Source organism: Carassius gibelio, chromosome B15, assembly GCF_023724105.1.
Source record: "Carassius gibelio isolate Cgi1373 ecotype wild population from Czech Republic chromosome B15, carGib1.2-hapl.c, whole genome shotgun sequence".
Lineage (NCBI taxonomy): Eukaryota > Metazoa > Chordata > Actinopteri > Cypriniformes > Cyprinidae > Carassius > Carassius gibelio.
The window spans coordinates 14,787,057-14,809,867 of NC_068410.1; the positions used below are offsets into that span (position 1 = coordinate 14,787,057).

The 22,811-nt window shown below is 37.8% G+C and overlaps 2 protein-coding genes across 3 annotated transcripts in view; both read left to right on the plus strand.

Annotated features, from left to right (window-relative positions):
* LOC127972628 (mitochondrial import inner membrane translocase subunit TIM50-like) overlaps positions 1-1,685 on the plus strand; it is a 37,079-nt gene extending 35,394 nt beyond the window's left edge. The window contains exons 9-11 of the mRNA XM_052576275.1: positions 484-640; positions 729-835; positions 922-1,685. Coding sequence (XP_052432235.1) covers positions 484-640; positions 729-835; positions 922-1,020 — 363 coding nt within the window. The 3' untranslated portion in view covers positions 1,021-1,685. The remainder of the gene's footprint in view (positions 1-483; positions 641-728; positions 836-921) is intronic.
* Positions 1,686-6,010: 4,325 nt separating this feature from the next.
* On the plus strand, positions 6,011-10,925 carry LOC127972796 (delta-like protein C). 2 transcript variants are annotated; one of them, XM_052576580.1, is made up of 9 exons: positions 6,011-6,300; positions 6,379-6,612; positions 6,738-6,795; positions 6,905-7,162; positions 7,545-7,903; positions 7,994-8,210; positions 8,524-9,217; positions 9,297-9,420; positions 9,528-10,925. In XM_052576580.1, the coding sequence occupies exons 1-9, from the start codon at positions 6,250-6,252 to the stop codon at positions 9,531-9,533; spliced, it is 2,001 nt and encodes a 666-aa protein (XP_052432540.1). In that variant the 5' UTR covers positions 6,011-6,249; the 3' UTR covers positions 9,534-10,925. The 2 variants fall into 2 exon arrangements, with proteins under 2 accessions (XP_052432540.1, XP_052432541.1); XM_052576581.1 differs by having other exon boundaries at positions 9,297-9,411.
* Positions 10,926-22,811: the final 11,886 nt, after the last annotated feature.

Sequence of the window (22,811 nt, forward strand, 5' to 3'; positions counted from 1 at the left end):
TTCGTTCATCTTTCAAACAGAAATTAAGATATTTTAAAATAAATCTGAGAGCTTTCTGACCCTTCCATAGACAGAAATGTAATTACCACGATCATTGTCCAGAAACATAGCAAGGAGATTGGTAAAATATAATATATTATTTTTATATTCTTCATTATTTTTTTGTTTTTTATATATATTTTAAATTAAAATGTTAGTTTGGAGCATGATTTGATGAACTGTGATGGTTTTAACTCCTCCCTTCTTTTAGATTGATTTTTGAGAAAAGTGAGACAATATTTTAGTTTTTAGTTTAGTTTTAGTTTTTCTACAGATTTAAAGGTTTAAATCTAGGTTTGTGTTTACATCTTACACATCTTTTAAAACCTTTTTCCCAATTCCTTTTTTTTTTTTTTTTTTTTTTATATAACTAAAATAACTTGGTAAATATGGTGCATATGCTTGAATGGTATTCACTAATGACACTAATTGTTTGTCCTGCAGGACGTGTCTTGTTTGAACAGAGACTCCTCTAAAGTCATTGTGGTGGACTGTAAGCGAGAGGCCTTCGGTCTGCAGCCTTTCAATGGTCTGGCACTGCGCAAGTGGGATGGCAACTCAGAGGATCGCACGCTCTACGACTTGGCTGCTTTGCTTAAAAGTGAGTATGCATGTGTGAGAGAAGAGTTCTGGGCAAATTGGAGTTGTGGGATCGTTGTTCATTTTTACAAATCATTTGCTCTCGCTAGCTATAGCCATCAGCGGAGTGGAGGATGTGCGTTCAGTACTAGAAAACTATGCCCATGAGGAAGACCCCATTGAAGCCTTCAAAAGAAGACAAGCACAGCTTGCACAGGTACTCATCACATCATCTCTATTCAACCGTCAGATGCCATATTTAGTCGTATTTAATAATGCAACATAAATATTTTGCACATACAGGAAGAAGAACAGAGACTTTCGGAGCTTGTGCAACAGAAGAAACAGGGATTTTCTTTAGGTACTATCGCAGGTCGTTTCTGGTCCCGGAAGCAGCAGTGAGGACTCGTCCTGCTCACACCCACCTGATACGGTCCCACCTGAACTGTGACCAGCCATTGAGATGAGGGTCATAGTCATACAGGTGGACAGTGTCAGTGGGAGGGAGGGAAGAACGGGAGCAGAAGGGCACGTGTGGGAAAAACATCTAAAGAGATGCTACCTTCCAAAAGACATTACATTCCTGTGGAAAATAGCACTTCCTGGACAGCAGACACAGATATGGTGCCCTAATGTATGATCTCACTAAATAGAAATTGTTTCAGAGTGGTTGGACCAGTTTCTATCTACTTCTTGGCTCCCTTATCTCTGCAAGAGCAAAGAACTTCAATGTGAACTGAAAAATAAATGTTTCCATAAAGAAGATTCTATTTCAAACCCATAACTGATGCTGTAGGCTATAGCTGGATATTAGACTTTGAAAATGTCTGCTCAGCACATGGGCACATGATGCAAAACCTTGGATTTGTGTTTGTGCTGCCTTTGTCATGGTGATACTGTTGCAGTGTGTTGAGGAGAAGCTCTCGGATAAAGAGCTCAATCTGGTGCTATTTCTCTTGAAGACAGAAATGGCTAATCATGTCTGAGGGTGTTCTTGTGGAATGTTCTTTGTATTTCTTTTGTTGTGAAACACCCAGAATATCGCCAATAAACAGACCGTAATGTAATGTGTGTGCGTGTGTGCAATGGTTTGCCATGGACACATTTTCTTGTTTAAATGGTCTCCTTTAGAGCAAATCAGCTTGAACTATGATGATGCTTTAAATGATTAACTTGTCCTTTAATTTATTAGTAATCATAATTTGACAGATCGTTATATAAGGTGTTTTTGAGAAGAAACTGTAGATTAAGTGTAACACTCAATGTTAAGGAAGCCTGTTCCACAATTCTGAGGAATACAGTTATTATTATTATGAAAGAAACTAAACAATTCTGTGTTTACCTCTTGCATTTCTTGCAGCTGTGTATATTTCATTATTCAGACTTTTTCTTAGAATTTTGTTTATATTTCTCAATTATGACTTTTATTTAGAATTCTAAGTTGGTATTTTGCAATTCTCAGAACTGTGTTTGTTAACTTGATTTATTTTTTAATACAATGCATTAATTGTATTTATTAATCATTAATATTGTTTTGTTACCAGGGCACTATTTTGGCCCAGTTTTTATATATATATATATATATATATATATATATATATATATATATATATATATATATTATTTTTATATTAAAAAATAAATCAAGTAATCAATATAACCATTATAGAGAAATTAATGTGAACGGTTTAATGTTAGTGATTTTATTGAGTGGATCCAACATTTATTTCGGGAAACAATGTAGAAATGAGACATGAAATGTATATAAAAATGTCATTCAGTTCTGACTAAAATATTTCACATTTCTTTTACAATAGAATTAAAACAATTGAACGGTTGGATTTAACTCATGATATTTTTAGTGTGTCATTTGTTCCAAAAATATTAGATTGGTTATGAGTTTGAAATCACTGCGTACCACTATTAACCAATATTAACTAAAGCATTCAAATCTGTTTAGACTGTTTGTGTTCCTCCGTTTGTATCCAGTGAATTAGAATCCAGTACTAAATCAATTGATCCATTTCATTAACTTCATAAGGCGGATAACCTTTCTGACCGCTGCACGCTTCAGAACGCACGCAATTTGAGGAAACTGAAAGACAGAATGCGAGGTGTTAAACTTTTGTCAGTTTCACACCTTTGCGTTTGACAGAGGACACGTGCCATTATGGCCTCACTGTAACCTCTGCTGGCCTCTGCAGAACCACACCATGTTTTGCTTTTTGGAGACACGAGGCAGAAAACATTTAAACAGAAATGTGGTGACATTTCATGACTCTATAGAAAAAAGCCTATTAACAATTAATATTTTAACTAAACTTTGTAATATCAATAATAAAGCATGACGAGCCTTATCATTACATTATTTAGATTAGGATATGGCGACCTTTAGTAAGTAGCCTAACAATTCCGGCCGATTTAAGTGTTTTTGATTCAATTATAAGAACCGGTTCGTAAGAGTCAAGATCCATGCTGTAAGTATATTGTATGATTCATTTAAAAGAACCGAATCTGAAGAGTCATTTGCTCTGGAGTCGAACTATCGCACTATTGATCACACACTGTATGTGTTTGACTCACTAAAAAGAACCAGCTCATAAGTTATTCGTTCGCGAATATGAGTACGTAATTCAGTCACATTACGATGTTGTGTACTGTAAATGCAGTCCAATACTATAACAGAACTGTAAATCATGAAAATATTTATGTCCATGCATTTTAAAAGGAACCTGTCCCGAGTAGACTAAATATAGGTTCCCAACGCCAGTTGATGGGGAAAACGCTTTCAACTTTAGAACACCAGTACAAAGTGTTTTCGCTGACCTGTTAAATGAATTCGCCAGGGCCATAGTTTAACCCCAAAAGACTGTTTCCCAAAGGTGTGAACAAATGACATGCAAATAAAGTGACGCCTCGGGACCCCGCGCACGTGCAGGGATCCTGGGAACCGCTCTGTGCCGAGCACCGCGTGTCGCGCTTCACACCTTGGCAGAGGAGCACCAATTCACATGTACGGATGCGCCTTCTGCCACTGGCTAACACCTCACCATAACTGTCGCCATGTGTCATTTCACCCCCATGTGCCAATTCTCCTCCTCCTCCTCCTAGCACCCGCTCACAGACACGCTTTATTCCAGCCAAAGCGACGGCTATGACACCGTTTGGATTTGAGACACGTGGATGGGAAAGTGTTTAAGCACTGGCACGCAAAGCAAAACATCTAGTGCTTAATTCTGTAAGCCGATGAAACCATTACTGTGGTGACTTTATTACACTTATTAATGTCCCCGGGGGAAAGGAAGCTCGTGAAAGTTTGATCTACCATCCACCTATATCAGGAAACATCAGAGATGCACCACGCGCGTCTTCGATTGAGCCAGATGGCTATCGATTTTGTGACTTTCGCCTCATCACTCTCTTGTCGAATGAACATAATGAGCACACGACACCTATTTGGCTGAACATGTACCCCATATAGCGCTCATCGATACGAGCGTGGCCAGGCAGGTCAAAAAATCGAATTGTTGTAGGTTTATATATGCCCTATGATAGCCTATATTATTATTAATATTCATTTATTTATTTATTTTTGTAAGAAGTTCTACGAGAAAGGTGTATCTGTTAAAGTTTATATAACAGTTTATTGTTATTAAGTTGACATTTATTGTTGGAAAGTCTTTTTCCCCTTCCAGCTGTGTTATCAGTAGGTGAAGAGTTCGTTTGCAAAAACAAATAACTCCGTTTTAAAAATTTACAAAAATCATGTTATATATACTATATTCCAATTAAAATAAATTCCAGCTGGGTTGTTTTGATTAAATAATAATAACTAAAAAAAATACACAAAAACACAATACACAATAAAACACAACCAAAATATAACACTATAAAGCATGATTGAATAAGGAATTTAATAATAAACATTGTTTTTTTCCCCTCAAATATACAAATATAACTCAAATATGTTGGTATATTAAAAAACAAAATTACATTGCTGTATGCATAAAGTGTGTTATTCACCCAAACTCCACGATTTGTTTATTTACTGGGACAGTTTTCTTGTTCACACTGATTATAACTCTGGTTTATTCTTCCTTGTGTTCATCAGAAGCCAAGAAACCAGACTGTCTTAATAATTGTCCGACAATAAATGAACAATAGCAGGCCTTCTTAACCCCCCTAATCATATGGTGCCGTCCAGTGGGCAAAGCGTGCCTGGGATAAAGATGGGGCCAGCGGAGGCACGCGCTGCTCTCATTAGAATCACAATAGAAAATCACTAAAGCACAAGCAACAGTTTGGAACGCTGCGCATTGTTCGCGCGTGTCTCCCCTTAACGTGTCCCGGTACAGTGCGACAGAAGCTTTCTTTCTTTAACTAACTCACAAATGGAAAAGGCTACCTGCAATTGTTAATTCTGAGTTTCTGCTCGCATAGTCTACTTCAACAACTGCTGCTGCGTGCTCTAATTCAGCCCGTTTGACCAACAAACCTGAAAGTTATACAATTGAATATTTTAATTATAATAAACAAATCAGTAAATCAGAAAACATCATATAATGCATATTTTCGTATACTGGTGACAAGGTGATGTTGTGTGTGTGTGTGTGTGTAGTCTAAATATACAGGCTATCTCAAGAAAGCGAAGCGCAAACACAGTGCGCAGGTGCAAGGATTATCATACAGCTGTAGCCAGAGCCCCCTCCTATTACATGCACACACACTCTTATTCCAGAAAGCAATTATCTGCGATCTTAAATGCCCTGCGCAACCCCCCGCCATTTCGGCCTCTTTACCAAAGACCCACAATCCAAACCCAAGATAACAAAAGAGCCCTCCGGATCTTTCCAGGGCACAATAAAGCGCTTGCCGGTTTAACGACTCACACGCGTCAGAACAATTACAGATTTTAGGGCTGAATTAAAGGGGATGTACGAATCCCCTCCACCCAAGAACACCCCCTTTCAGCGATCAGTGACGAAAAACTTTTTTGTTTTGTTTTTTTTGTTTACCAAAATGTGTGTGAATACAGAATACTTAAATATCCGACAAAAGGCACAGGTTTAATTATGCCCCAGATATATTTAGAAAAAAATCAGATTGTATTCCTTTAAAGTTCAGGAACACTACGCGGAGCAATTTCCAATGAATTATGATTTGGCTTTTGAATCCACTTTGTAAATGTTAGCTATATAATGTGATAACAGTGTTAATATTTAACTAATGTCAGGTTGTAGTCAACATTAAATAACTTTCTTAAAGTTTCCAAATGCCTGTGTATGTAGGCTACAGTTAAATCCTACAGTTAAAAGCACATTTATGAGCTGCGCGTAAGCCACGCCCACTCTCTCTCTTTATTTAAAAGCACACACGGACTATAGTCCACACTCCATGAAACTAACTGACGGGTCCAAAAAGTCAACTGGAGCTAGAAAGCTGTTTATTTTTGCTTTATACGCTCCTACATAGACGACATTCAGTTTTTTAATAGTTAAATAGCATTTTCCTTTGAATTCCGATTTTTTTTTTCTTTTTTTTTCTTAAATCGTGGATACCACCACCACAACCATTCATATCGGACTACTCTCTCAGTCTGCTATCATTCAGTAGCGGACAAGAAGATCCAAAATGCCTCGTGTTTTATTAACGTGTTTTTTAATTTTGTTACCAGTGCATCTGGTGAGTATTTCCCACTTATTTGAATGTGCATGTGCTTTCACGGCGTGTTAATAGGAGTCCTGTTTTATATTTCTATAGGTGGAATCAGCCGGTGTGTTTGAGTTGAAAGTGCATTCTTTTACAAGCACAAGCAGTGTGTGTAAACGGTCCAGCGACTGCCAGATCTTTTTCCGTGTTTGCCTGAAGCATTCACATGACATCATATTACCAGAGCCGCCGTGCAATTATGGCTCTGGAATGACAGGAATATTCAGCGCAGACTCCGTCTCCAGCAATGCGCATATCCAAGTGCCTTTTAAGTTCAAGTGGCCGGTGAGTAGGCTAGCCTAAAAAGCCACAGCCTACTATTCATTATCAGTTCATACTTATGTAGCCTATAAATGCGCGCATGTCTAATGCATGTAAGTAACCTTAAACAGAGTGTTCTGGCTTTACAGGGAATCGTCTCGTTGATAATAGAAGCATGGAACGCAGAGTCCTCTGACCAGTCAACAGGTATGCGCTCAACTTCTGCCTCACATGCGTAGTTTTAATAGTTTACACAACGGCTATTTGTTACCTCCAGATCAATATGTTAACACACAGTTTGGTTTTTGTATTTCAGAGAACATCAACAATTTGATCAGCCGGTTGGCCACCAAAAAAAGACTCGGCATCGGCGAGGACTGGTCCGAGTACGCGGATCTTGGAGAGCAAAGCGAGCTGCGCTTTTCTTATCGCGTTGTGTGCGATGAATTCTACCATGGCGAGGAATGCTCGGATTTCTGCCGCCCACGGAACGACGCGTTCGGCCACTTCAATTGTGACGCCGCTGGAAACAAAAATTGTCTGCCTGGATGGAAAGGCGACTATTGTACGATACGTAAGTGTTGCTGAATGTTGCAGCCTACGCAATAATTCGCGCGTATATAAACGAACATTTGCAGGGAAAATAAACGAATAAACAAATAAATAACGCGGGCAAGTTCAACGGCTTCTTGCCGCGACATAAAACGTCTAAGTTGCTTTTGTTCACTGTAACAATAGAAGCAAAGAGCATGATTTAACAAGGACACGCGCTGAACCCCAATATGCTCTGCGTTCCGTGAAAAAGACGGCATGTGTTTCTTTTGTGTGAGTCCCAGCTGCTTAGTTTAGTACTTAACAAATACTTGATGTGCCTGAGCCTCCAGAGGAGGGGGGGTTGTTTTATGATGCCCAGTCATTCTAATGTCCCCCTTTCTCTCCCTCTTCTTTTTAAACAGCCATCTGCTCTGGCTGTACCGAGGAGCACGGTCTTTGTGAGGCCCCCGGTGAGTGCAAGTGCCGCCCCGGGTGGCAGGGCCCCCTCTGTGACGAGTGCCAGCGATACCCGGGGTGCCTGCATGGCACCTGCCAGCAGCCCTTTCAGTGCACTTGCAAGGAAGGCTGGGGAGGCCTGTTATGCAACCAGGATCTGAACTTCTGCACCAATCACAAGCCCTGCATGAACGAAGCCACCTGTACAAACACTGGTCAGGGCAGCTACACCTGCATCTGCAAGCCTGGCTTCAGCGGCAAAACCTGTGATATCGAGACCAACGAGTGCGACAGCAACCCATGCAAGAACGGAGGCAGTTGCAACGTAAGCAGCCGGATGCGCCCCAATGCTAGAGTTTTGTCCTTGGAGGAGCTCGGACGTTAATGCTAATTGGCTTTTGCTTTTTCTTCTCAGGATCAGGTGAATGATTACACCTGCACGTGCCCTCAAGGCTTCTACGGGAAGAACTGCGAGGTCAGCGCTATGACCTGTGCAGACGGACCTTGCTTCAATGGAGGAACCTGCATGGAGAAGGGGACTGGTGGATACTCCTGTCACTGCCCGGCTGGTTACATGGGCTCTAACTGTGAGAAGAAAATCGACCGATGCAGCAGTGACCCCTGTGCTAATGGTAAGCATATTTTCCCCTTGCCTTCAGTCCTGAAAGCAAAGCATTCCAACGTCATCCGCCTCCAGCAAAATGCTGAACCTTCAGTTTTTTTTGTTTTGAGATGCATCCACTGTGCGTGACGTACTACTCATGCATGATAGAACAGACGCCAGTGAGGCTCTTACACTGATATGAATGGTGAGATAGAGCTGTCATAAAGCAGGAGACTTGCTTTCCCAAAGGTTATGATTACTCGCCCTGGTTTACTCCAGAAGTTTCTTCTGTTTTAGGCTAATGCTTTAATAAGGTTCCCTTGTGTTCCCTTTTTTTAAAGGTGCCCAGTGTCTCGATTTAGGCAACAGACTGACATGCCGATGCCATCCCGGCTTCTCAGGCTCACGTTGCGAAATCAACATTGACGACTGTGCAAACAACCCTTGCCAGAATGCTGGCACCTGTGTGGACGGCATCAACGGTTATACCTGCTCATGCACGCTTGGTTTCTCAGGCAAAAACTGCGCCATCCGCTCTGACGCCTGCAGCCTCATGCCTTGTGAGAATGGAGGGACCTGCTACACTCACTTCTCCGGGCCTGTCTGCCAGTGTCCACTAGGCTTCATGGGCACACGATGCGAGTATAAAGACAAGCCTCCTGTGGCCAGCCCAGCTATTCCAGCGGCCTTAGTGGTCTCATTCACTCTAGGTCTCATCACTCTTACTCTAGTGGTCTGCGCCGCCATTGTGGTTCTGAGACAGATGCGACAAGGCCACAAACCAACCTCCACCACCGTGCGCAATGACTTGGAGTCTGTCAACAACCGCGTTTCTTTGCCCCCGACTTCAACTTTAGGCAGAGAGAAGGAGAGCTTGCTTATTCCTGGGGGTCCGTTTAAGGTGTCCAATAAAGATGTGGAACTCAGATCCACCACGGTGGACACTCATTCCAGTGACAAATCAAATTACAAGCAAAAGATGGTGGACTACAATATGAGCACTGATGAAAAACTGACAAACAACAAACTAAACATGTATGTTTTTGTCTTGCTTTCTGGTCTAATTGCTTGACATAAATGTGCAAAAGTAATGCTGATGCGTTCTTTATTTTAGGAAAAACTCCGACTCTACATTACTGGTTCCACCACTGAACTATCCAAAAGAGGGAGTGTATCATCCTGTGTACATCATTCCTGAACACATAGAACAATGTGTATTTGCTACTGAGGTAAGCATGGTAAGACATGGTTTTTCTAAAGTGCTTTTCATTGATATTTATCATGATTTCAGTGTGATGCTTTGAAAGAACATCTGTTGACACATTCTCTTTCGGTTCTTTCTCAGGTTTAACAGTATTGTCCACCTCAATCACCAATGGGCCTGACCCTAAAATGTTTACAGTCTTAATGGACAAAAGAAAGATGTGAAGAGGGTATATATATATATATATATGTGTGTGTATGTATGTATATATATATATATATATATATATATGTATATATTATACATTTATAATTTATTTATTCATGCTGCTGAGTAAAAAGACTACTTCTTGATATGGACAATGATTTTGCGAAGACAAAGCAAGAGACTTAAAGACTTGAGGAACAACTTGCATTATTTGCACTATTTTCTATTCCTTCTCTTTTTAAATGATCCCAAAACAATTTTTATATATTTCATCATATTTAAAATGTACATAAAGACCCAGAACTCTCTGGAAGAGCCGAGAAGAATCAAGGATTTGTTAATCACAGAAGCCTTGGAAAGGAAGCGAACAGACATCCTGAAGTTCATCTCACTCTGTGAATCACATGAAGCTCAATCAATCAGCCTTCTGGGTGGAGGAGGTGCAACTGAAAGATCTGGAACTGTGAGCATGGAGTCATTTTAGATTTTTCTTGGATATGTTTCCAAATGCTATTTATAAACGGATCTGTGATGAAAAGCAATCAAAGATATCGAAACCAGCTGTTTCGACTGTAAACAATGTGAACAACTGTCTTTGGAATCTACAGTTAAATATGACTTTTGTTTAGTGCCTACAATGGATCTGACTATCAGCGATGTTCACTCGAACCAAACCTAATCTTAATTAAGTGCCTGATCTTTTAATGTGTTATAGCTCAATGGAAAAAGGTACTCCTTAGAAACACTGACAACAACCTTTATATTTTTTTAACTCTGCTGGAGTATGTTTTTCGACAGAAAATGTTTGGGTTGACTTGGTGCAAACTGTTTAACCAGCAGTGCATTATGGGTGCTGTTGTGTACAGTTTTCATCCTGTAAACATTGACTACTGCTAATCTTTTTCCGACATTCCTAAGGCTCAAGAGCACCAGTTGATTCAAACGGATAGCCTCATCATTGTCAAGATTTCCTGGTTTTGTGAACCTCTGCATTTGGGTCTTTTTCAAAAAGGAAAAAAAAAAAAATTCCAAGAGAAAGATTCTTAACAGAGTAGAATTTTTTTTATCTTTCACTTTTTTTGTACGTGGCATTCGTTTCTCAATTTTCTTTTAAACCATTTAAACCAAAAAGATACTTTTATATTTTATACGGTCTTTCTTAATTTAACAATGCAATATTGTACAATATCCATGAGATATTCCTACTATTTAACTGGATTGTAAATAATGTGTATTTATGAAAGATAAATGTATATATGTTTATGTATTGTGTTGTTTGTCACAAGACCAGAAATATATATTTTTTCATACAATAAATCCTGAAATAATTTACTTTGTATCATGACTTCTTTTCTGTCTTATGAAGGATCTGATTAGATATTACTCGGATGTATATATTCAGATTTTAAAGATAAACAACTAATTATTTAGTGCTTGTGACACCGGTATATGAATCAATGTTTGATCACCATTAGAAAAGTAATTATCTAGACTAGTGAACTATTATTTAGTAAACTTCATAGGAAAGCTTTCCAGTATGCACTTTACTAATCCACTATTAAGTATTTTTTTTTTTTTTTTTTTTGTATAACCAGAATGGCAATAAGATATGCTTAATATCTCTGATCAGAACAGTGGAGAAGAAGACTGAGAAAATTGTGAAGCGTTATCACATTCATCCCCATATCACCCCCACTCTTCCTCTTCCATGCAAAGAGAGAAGCCGAGGCTTGAAAAGGGGGAGGGAGGCCTCAGCCGCTCTCGCTCTCCCTGGGGAGCGTTGACATGTGCCCAGCCTGGCCTGACACCTGTCCTCACCACCAACCTACAGACACTCTGTACTGAGACCCACCATGAAGATTTTCTATTTGTCTCCTTCAAACTCTCCAAATTACACACAATAATAAAAGCATCATGAGATTACAGCAAATTCAGAATTTTGTAGAACAGAAGAAAGATTAAGAGCCTTTATGTTATTTTTCTATTTATGTACATTTTCTATATATAAAAAAAAATCATTCAGCAAAGTGTTTCAAAAGTGACAGACATTTAAAATGTTTCAAATCACAGCTTCATTACAGATTCATTGCTATTAAAGAAAACAAGAAATAAAACTTTAAAATATATTAAGAAAGGAAAATATATTTTAAATTGTAATAGTATTTCACAATATTGCTGCTTTTACTGTAGACTTAATCCAATAAAGGCAGCCTGGATGAGCACAGGAGACTTCTTTAAAATACATTAAATCTGAATTTTGATCAATTGTATTAATCCTTGCTGGAAAAGGTATTTAAAATAACTTGTAGTAGCGTAAGTCATAAACAATGCCGTCCTGTATTTTCGTATAATTTTGCTAGTTTTAAGAAGCATAGCTTTAAAGCATTTTCTTGTAAATGGCTTGAGTTAGCATTCACCTTTGTTTACAATAAGTCTGCCTTATTTTTATAACTGATAATAAAGTCTCCATCCAAAGTATACACTGTTTACATACTCATCATTCTCTCTCTCTCTCTCTCTCTCTCTCTGTTCGTCAATCTTGTTTTCTCTTTGTGGGAGTCTCACAATCTTTCCCCTGCAGTCTTCTGTGCCTCTCTGATAAGAAAGCACCTGCAGCTAAGCTAATTGGTCACAGTGATGTAAGCCGCAACAGGAATACAATATGTTTGCACGCATAAGGGGAAATTTACATTTTCCCCTTATAGTTGATATCAAATTGAAAGCGAAAGAAAAGAGGGTGCAAATTAGATTTCAGGAAGCGATAAGGACCTTTAGATCAAACAACATTGTCAATGTTTAACTTTTAAACGGATCATTTTTGTTTTCTCTTTCAAGCTTTGTATGGTCAGGATGTGTGTCAGTGCTGGACACCACAGCCTGCTAATTTTATTTGCCACACTGTCAATGTCCGACTTTGGCCATGTAACACTGTTACATTCTTATGAGCTTTTTGGATAACAGAAGCAAATATGAACTTGCTATACGACAGAAATTGATAATAGAAAGAAACTTAGTAGTAAAAAGACAAGTTCACAACCAAGAATTATAACTATAAGCATAACTAGCATCCACACGAGCACATGGAAATGTTGTGTTTAAAGGGTTAGTTTACCCAAAAATGAAAACTCTGTCATTAATCACCCTTATGTTGTTCCAAACCCTTGTGGTACCTTCATGAATGGCAGCGGACTGACCTGAAAGAGAAGAAATCATTGAATAAAGTTGTTATTTTTGTCCTTACTATCTTTCCGGGCCTTAACATGGTAATTACATAGCTGTCTATGGAGGGTCAGAAAGCTCTCGGATTTCATCAAAAAAATCTTAATTTGTGTTAAGAAGTTGAACAAAGGTCTTACTGGAATAGAACGACATGAGGGTGAGTAATTATTGACAGTATTTTAATTTTTTGCTGGAAATATCCATTTAATAAAGACGTTTGCTGGAGTTTTGTCATACTGCCACGTTAAATGCTCAAGCAAATGCTCAAGCTCTTTAAAGTTGGTGGATTCTTAATGCTTGTCAATGTTTTTAGCATTTATTAGATGTGATTTTAATGATATTGTTTTTATAGTTGTGGTATGAGTTCCCCTGTTTTCATAGAATTACAAGGATTCTGAAAATGTTATAGTTATCCTCCTAAACTCGCAACCTTTTGCTACATTAGTCACTACTTCAAGCCAGTACGGTTGGAGCTGGGATTTACTATATTTTGTATGCTCTATATCTGTGCGTTGATTAATGTTTAAATATGAATAAAAGCCTAAATGAAATCTGTTGATAAAGTAATCATACCTTTTCAGGAGATTTCAACTCTGTTTATATTGATTACAATTACAATTATTTTTATAACGTTTTCGGAGCTTCACAGTTTGGTGGAATGATGTTTTAATGGAGGTTTCTTTAAAAATATCTTCATTTGTGTTTCTCGAAGATTACGTTTTGAACAGTATGAGAGTGAGTAGTCAGCACTAACAGTCCAACTAACTACTCTTCTTAGAAAACTAAGATATTTTTGATCAGTAACAGGATTTCCAATGTCCTTCCTTTTTTTGTTTCCTTTCTTGTTTCCTTGAGAATGGGCAATGTCAGGGTTGTTTCTTGTGAATGTAACTAAGTGAGAGACAGTAAAACACAATGAAATACGTGCTTTGATACCAATAACATGCAGTCTGGATATGACAGTCATCCCTGCAGGGTGAACGTCTACCGTCATGATCTCTAACCACTGTTCAAACATTTCGAAGTTCCAGTTCCAACTTCAAACCGTTCACAAGAACATGATGTCATAATGCCTACTCATTATATCTACAACTGCAAACACTTCCTTATTTAGAGACTCATTATGCAAACAGAACACCAGCTTCCAGTCATAGCCTCCAGTGAAGTGATATAATTATCCACTGTATTTACAGTAAAACATAAATAGGAAAGGAGGACGGAAGCAACAAATGAAGGCAGAAAAAGGACTAAGCAGTAAAAGGGAGGACCCCACATAGATTAAAGACACACCTGTCATCACTACATCACTGCTGATTTCACCCTTCTTCCTTCTTTTCATGACCCTGAGAACCCTGTCTAGCATCTGTCCTGTGAAACCGAGAGAGGAAATGCTCGATTCACACACATGCTCTGTAAAGACAGTTTCAAATCCCAGTAAAACACATATTTTCTTTTATTTCTTGATGGATGGAGACAAAGATCTACACTCTTAAAAATAAAGGTTCTTTATAGGCATCAATGGCTCTATGAAGAACCTTGAACATCCTTGGAACTTTCAAATGCAGAAAAGGTTATTTATAGTCACTGCCATAGAAGAACCATTTTTTTTGGAAGAACCATCACAATTGGAACCTTAATTTTAAGAGTGTACACATGCTGATCCGATTGCCATAACATTTATTTGACACTGAAACCTTTGACTGAAAGTCTTTACTGTGACATTTCATCAATTTAATGCAGCCTTTCTGAATGAAGATATTTATTTATTTTGTAAGTAAGCCATGTGTCAGATGTTCGGTTTGTTTGAAGATCCTTGCCAGCCCAACATAGCAAAATTGGCTCAACCAATAGTGTGAGTTTGGGAGTGACCTACCTGTCAGATGAGGGGCTGTTTAAGAAACTTATTTGGAAGTAACCATTATTTTTGCAATTGTGTTTGGTGTTGCTAGAAATTAAACACTTTAATGCAAGATTATGCCAATGCTGATTAATCTATTTGAAACTTTGATATTTGGGGTATAACTTTAAAAAATCAATCAAATGTCTCAGTACTTAATAACTAGAGTATTATAATGTGTTTGTGTGTGGAGAGCTCTCTAAAGGGCCATTCTGAACAATTATATGGCTCTTTGTTTGAATTTATGACTTGTGTGAACTTAGTAATGAACTTCCAGAAATGATAGTCAAAATTCCAACATGTGCAAACCAGGTTAAATTGGCTGAACTTCACCGTGAATGAATCACTTTCTTGACTGTGGTTTTACCACGCAAGGGAAGTTGTTACAGGTAAAATAAAAGAGGACAATAAAACTTTGCAGTAAATCTCTTTGACCCATTACCAAACCCAAACAAGTCTTGGTAAGAATGACACTCCACCTGCTCCTCCACTCACAAGTCTGATAAATATCAGCTACACCCTAATCTAACAGCCATCTTTCATTTTACTATAAACCCTTGGGACTTCTGTTACAAAAACATATGCATGATTGAGAACTTCAAGGAAACTCTTATGCTCATTGCGTTGGTAGTTGTTTGTATATACATAAGAGTAGTGAGAGGTCGGGGTAATGGGAGGAATGTAGTGGGGTATGTGGGGGGGGGGGGGTTGTCTATCAAGGATTAAAGTTTGCCCACAGTTCCTTCCCACCTAACTTCCTGTTTTCGGAGTATTTATAGTTCTTGACATGGGAAGGGAAGTGGACCTTATTCTGGCACACTCATCGCTTCTAGGCCCCTATTCTTTCCTTTAGCAAGAGGAGGAAACGGTGGATCTTCCTGACCACACACCCTGAAACCCATGTTTGCTCATACAAACAGCACTTCATGGTGGTTTCATATGGTTTTGAAAATGGTTTTCACTTGGTTTGTCTTTCTGCCTTCAGTCGCAAAGACATTAAGGTTTTTGAGGAAAACATTCCAGGATTTTTCTCCATACAATGAACTTTAGTGAGGACCAACAGTTTGAAGGTCCAGATTGCCGTTTTAATGCAGCTTCAAAGGGTGTCACGATCCCAGCTATTTCCAGAGTAATAAGGGTTGTATCTAGTGAAATGTTTGGTCTTTTTTTATATATATATACTGTACTTTATCCTACAATGAACAGGCGTAGCCAGTGTAAAGAGGCCAGGACAGGGGATATATGATCCCTCTTCCTTGTGTTAGTCAGCAACCTTTCTGCAGCATTTTACACACCATCTGACTTTCTTTGCAAGTTCGCTTTGTAAACTTTACTTTACTTCCGTCTATGTCATGTGACCTTTCCAATGTGACTATAAGCACGTTTGACTTGAAGCAACACTGCACAGAATGATCACAGTGATCATTCTGTGCAGCGCTGCTTCAAGTCGAACGCACTTTATGCAATATGTGAGTTTGGGCTGGTCCAAGATGAGCATTTGTGGTTAAAGAGTACATACATTTTTATTGTTTTAAGAAAATTACCAATCACTTCACTAGATAAGACCCTTATTCCTCAGCTCAGATTTTGTTGAGCCCTTCAAAGCTGCACTGAAACTGTAATTTGGACCTTCAATCCATTGGTCCCCACTGAAGTCCATTATATGGAGAAGAATCTTGGAATATTTTCCTCAAAAACCTTAATTTCTTTGTGAATGAAAACAGAAGGACATGTCATGAAAATATTAAATGATCTAATATTAAAATATATAAAATAAAATTAATAGGAAATTAATAAGGTTTTCTTTTTAAAACAACTTTAATCTTTTAAAAATTGAAATTATTTTTAAATCAGAAAATAATCAAGTTTTTGTCACAGGAGATATTAAATCCTTTATTATTATTTTTTATAGATAAATAAATATTTTGATTATATAAGCTTGAGGTCAGTATTTTTCTTTAAACTGACCAAAAGTGACAGTTAAGACATTTATAATGCTACAAAAGATTTCTATTTCAAATAAATTCTGTTCTTTTATACTTTCTATTCTTCAAAGAATGAAAAAATGCTAATAAACTACATTAAAACAGAAAACAGTTACTTTAAATTGTATTGATTTTCAAAATTGTACTGTGTTTACTATATTTTTGATCAAATAAATGCAGACTTGCTGCACGTAACACTCCCCTTCAAAAACAATAAAAAAATCTTTGTTACACCAAATATTTGAACAGTAGATATTTAGTAAAGTAACTGATACAACTAACTGATAAAAAAAAAAAATGTCTCTGATCCATCAACAGGAGACTTCACCAAGTAAAAAGCCAGTCATGTTGGGAATGTGGATGCAGTGATGTCTGTACTGAGACATGGTGAGGTCAGGGTTTGACACTTAGCTCCACGGTTCAGCTGCCAGGGCTCTGAAGGTCAAAGGTCAGAACAAATAGGAAGTGCCCAACAGAAATATAGGTCCTACTGACGGATTGGTTTTTTCGGATGGGATGTAGAGCGAGGAAAGGGAATGTAGGAGGGGTGGGCTATGACAGTGGGCAATAACAAAACATGCCAGAGCTAGAATCAACAAACCTAATTTCAAAAGAAAACAAGAAACCCTTCCTTCTCACTGTAATTAGTGCCAGAGTCTCGACATGATCTTACACAACAGAAACACAGCATAACAAGTGCATAGTCCAACATCAAACCTAAGGAAAAAATTCTAACTGAACGGCCACTGGATTTCCTTCTATTGTCTCTGAGGGAAACATATCGAAGTTTCTTATGTGCACTTCAGATATGTGTGTGGAATCAGATATCAGCCAAAAAAAACAATGGACCCTAAGGACTAATATTATATAAATAAAAAAACAGACATTTTTCCAGATATATAGTCATGAGGGTGAGTAAATGATGACAGAACTTTCATTTTTTCATTAACTATCCCATTAAATGGTTGTTCATGCTAATGTTGTCTTGTGTCGCTAATGTTGTTCTGGTTTCCAGCAAAAAAACAGATGGAGGCTTCTTGTCTGCTTTGCAAGCCCGAGAAAAAGCAGTGGCAATATAAACTCCCACACATAAATAAAAACAAGAACAGTGGGATACAGACCGAGAACATTATCCTCCCACATGCCTCCCCTCCAGACCCCATCCCAAGAGAGGATCTTTCATTGGGACTGGAGGGGTTCGTAAATCAGTGATTGCCAGTGATGAGATTCAGACTGTCTCCTTACCTCTCCCTGAAGAATTATGAGCTTTTCTTTCAGCTTGTCCAACACTAGGATACTGCCTCATTTGTGCATGTTTATGTAGACTCAAATTGAATCTGTTTTGCAATGAAATTAGGATTGTAGCAATATTCAAGTGTGTGTTTGTAGTGTTTGCATATGTGAGGGTCTGAGAGCACTCTAACAGTCCTTCTGAACGGCTTTACTGGCATATTTTGAATCTTCTTACAAAGTTGAATGACCTGAATGAAGAAGTACAAGATCTGGGAAAAGGTTTCTGGTTTAAGTGTATCAGAGAGAAATGGTTTGCAGGAGTCATCTGCCGGACATAAAAAGTTGCAATGGCTTTGGCTGGAGAGTTTTAGGGGTGATCTGTGTGGTGGATGGGTTCTTGGGGGAGGCCTGTATCCGGCAGGCTGTTCCCCTCTGACCCCGGGCAGCGTGGGAAAGAGAGTATAGGGAACTGGCGTGACCAGGGACATTAACACAGATGACTCTAGCAGACCTGGGCGAACACCTGTCCTCCTCCTCTCTACCTCAGACATCAGTCAGCGGAGCTTCACCAAACCCCTGTTCTTCCAAAGAGTCTGAAGAAATCCTTTCATTCATCTCATTTTCTCTACATAATCATAACATTAAGAATTTATTGATTTTCAACACATTTACAGAATTATAATTTTGAAGGTGCAAATCATGAGATTAATCACCATAATTTTATTCTATTGTAAGGCCTCTTTGCTTTCAACAGAAAAAAAACTTAATTTAATATTTAATATTCAATTTTGCTACTTAAAGGGTTAGTTCCCCTGAGAATGAAAATTTGTCCATGTTCTACTTACCCTCGAAGCATCCTAGCAGGGGGCAGTTGTGGCTCAGTGGTTAGAGAGTTTGACTCCTAAACCTAGGGTTGTGGGTTCGAGTCCTGGGCTGGCAATACCATGAATGAGGTGCCCTTGAGCAAGGCACTGCTCCTTGGGCACCTCAGCATAAATGGCTGCCCACTGCTCCGGGTGTGTGTTCGTGGTTTGTGTGTGTGCACTTTGGATGGGATTTGGATGGGTTGAATGCAGAGCACAACTTCACCATACTTTCTGAATGAATGTCATTGAGTAGAAGATGGACAAATTTTCATTCTTGGGTGAACTAACTCTTTAAATAATACAGTATATGTTAATTTTATACTAACTTGCTTTATTAGAATGACAGCATTTAAGGGCCATTAAACAAACAAACAAACAAATATACAATTTTAAAAGCCACTTATTCTATTTAAGATTCAACTTTAAGTAATAAAACACTTAATATTTTTCTCACTGTGTACGGGGTATGTATACAAAAAATGTCATATTATTTCAATCAAATTGTTTTGTTGAGACCATGTGTACTAAATTTGAAAAATGCAATGGAAGCATTTTCACTTGATCTCAGACATTCAGACACCAGTGCAAGTGGCACATTCTGACAACCAGTGATTCAGTTGGTTTAGGGGAGTTAAAGCAATAGAAATAAATCAGGCGTTCTCAACCAAGCACGTCTCACTTGCAGTCTTTAAAAATAAGGGCAGGACTGCAGCCAGTAGTTTCGGTTGCATCATTTAGGTTAACAGATCACTGAGAAACAAGTCACCATAGTTGAATATCACTTCTCCCTGAATACTTTCTGACTGTGAGATCAGCAATATATTGAACTTTATCTCCAAAACTACTGAACAAGCCTAAGTGGAACTCATTGTTACACAACAAGTTCTTAAAACTCTGACAGCTCCATCAACTGCACAATGGAGTCCAGTGTGGGAAAGGAGGTAGAGGAAGGAAATGGGTTTCAGTCTCACTCAGAGAGAGAGAGAGAGAGAGAGAGAGAGAGAGAGAGAGAGAGAGCTATGATAAGCATGTACCGAGTGGAGCAGGAAGCTTTTCCATGGGGGAAACACGTTGAAGGACAGCTTGGACTGACCCCTGTGCTGGATCCCGAAACTGGGTATTCCAATCTGACCAACCAACTGACCGAAGCGATACACAGGGTTCCAAAGCGAAAGTTCAGGGGACGCGAGTTTATCTTATTTGTCAATCATACATGCTTATCTCACAGAGGTGCAGTGTTAGCGATCTGATAACCAAAAGTAGCTTGACAGCAGCTCCGCTGTTAAAAATAAGTTGCGTTTCCAGTAACTAGCTACTTTCCATATGAGTATTAAAGTAGCTACTGTAGTTAGTGGACAGAGGATATATTTTCACTGATATATTTTCCAGAATCATTTGTTGACTGATTGATTTATTAATTTTGGGCTCACTTTACATATTTTTTTGTGATATACAATTTCATTACAATAACTTTACCAAATAATATATGATTTAGTTAAATACTGATATTAATAACTATGTGACTTAAATTATGGCGTTCGAATGGTCTTTCTTTTATATATATATATATATATATATATATATATATATATATATATATATATATATATATATATATATATATATATATATATATATATATATATATATATATATTTAGTATAAAATCCTAAACCATGTCTCATCCTCTAGACAGCAAGTCATGCAGACATTTATATGATATTATGTACAGTATTTATTAACTTTTTTTTCTATAAATTAGCTTTTATTATTAGATTTTCCATTTCCATTTTCATTTCAGTTTAGGTTTTAGCAAAATTGTTACTTTTTGTCATTATTATTTTGAAATATTTCTAATTAGCTTTGTTTTCATTTCAATTATAGTTTTAGTACTTCAGTTTTCATTTCACTTTTTTAAGTGATAATTTTGGTTACACTTTATTTTAAGGTGTTCGTGGTTTTGTAATTATACATTTAGGTACTGAGTTATATTAATCAACTAAATCTACTTACTAGATGCTTAGGGTTAGGATTAGGGTTTGTCTTAGGGTTACCTGCATGTTATTATGCATAATTTAGGATACATGAATTGTGTAGCAAGAGCACCATAAAATAAAGCATTAACAATTTGTTTTTAATTTAATACTTATGTTATATTTCTGATTTAGGCCTATTTCAATTAATAAACAGTTTAATAGCTGAGGCGTGTTTTCCTGTAATTACTCAGTAAATTTAGCTAAAACAAAGGAAGGCATATAAGTTGCTTATCTATTCAGGCTACATTTCCTCCAAGATGTAAATCAAGTTACTAGACTTGTTTTCCAGAGAAATACTTTTCCATAAAAGTCTTTTTCTATAAGGAAGGCCATCTTCAACAACACACACGCTAGGGTCAGAGGTCACTTCCACTGCAAACAAGCATCAGCTGAGTCTCTCTTTGAGTTTAGAGGGGTGACGAAAAGCCATTTTCTAACAATAAACGCCATACTCCTGCAACACCATCTTGTTTTCAAAGTGTTTGGACGTAATGCTTGTCACATGCAGACACGGTTTCTGGATTGGTTTTATGGGTTAGAGAGACAGGCGTGGGAAGTCTTGGAAATAGCTGTTCTCCCCGTACCATTTAGTTTTACTTCCTCTCAGTTTACTCGGGACAGATTTATTCTTGATAAAAAGAACACTTTCCTTTTTCTCATATTATGTAATTTTCTATTTATTCCTATATAAACTACTTTTTTTTCCACAAGAATGTTAACAATGATGTATTCAAATGTTTTCAAATGACAGTAAAGCCATTTAAAATGTCAAAATAAAGCTGTTCTTTTGAACTTATTCGTCAAATAATCCTGAAAAAATGTCACAGTTTTGAAAAACATATTAAAAGCATGACTGTTTTTCAACACTGTTTCTTTATCAAATCAGCATATTAAAATGATTTCTGAAGGATCATGTGACACTGAAAACTTATAGTGGCTGCGCTGAAAAATAAGCTTTGCCATCATTGGAATAAATAACATTTTAAAACTTGTTGAAATGCAAAACATTTACTGTAATACTATTTTACAATATTAGAGTTTTGCTGTATTTTTAATCAAATAAATGCAGTTTCGGTGAGCCTTTTTTCAAATACATTAAGAAATTGTACCAACCCAAACAATACACAGTAGCCTAGTATTCCAACTGTGTCCCAAAATACTACTGGAATCATTTTGTAAAAGAGTCTGAGTCACCATACAAATTGCTCTTGTGAGTATTTTGAGTAATATCAAAGTAAAGTGTTTCATTAGGGATGCTGATTCAATCAGACCAGATGACTCTATTGCATTTAAACTCAAAGTTAAGGCCAAAATCCTAGTTCCTTCACTTCATCCCAGTGATCTGGATAGGCATCCATGGGGGTTGCTAGAGGTCTCGCCTTCACTATATTTGGGTGAAAGGGCAGCTAACTCATACAGACACCTTGACTGTCCAGAAAAGACTGTTCCCATGAACATGAAAGCCCAAACTGAGTGAGAACGAGGGGGGCCTGAGGGTATAAAGTCATTTCCCATAGTGGTGGCCCTCTCTTACCTCCTTTTATTAGTCACCTCAGGAGAGGTGTAAGGAAAGTGTGCAAGCTTCAAAGAGTCTGTCCCAGCATCTGGATCTAAAGCTATTCTACACTTTTGTCTCTAGATATTTGCCAAAGATGTGTCAGGCTTTTCCCGGGAACATAAGCATGTTGCAATCTCAAGGACCTTATCACAATGTTCCTGTTAAATCTGTGTTACATTGGAAATCTCTGCCTCTAATTCTTTTACACTTACATTGTTATGTGGCTTCTCTCCACTTCAATTTGATTACAATCTCAGCGAGTGAAAGATTTGGATTTGCACTATTCATATGCTACAGTATTTCCCCAATTCCTTCTAGGTAGCGTGCTGGAACTTCTCACTTAAATTACATCTCAAGCAATTTCTATAGGGGCCAACCCTTTTCAAAGAAACTTTTTAACAAAATATGCACCGAAACACATGGA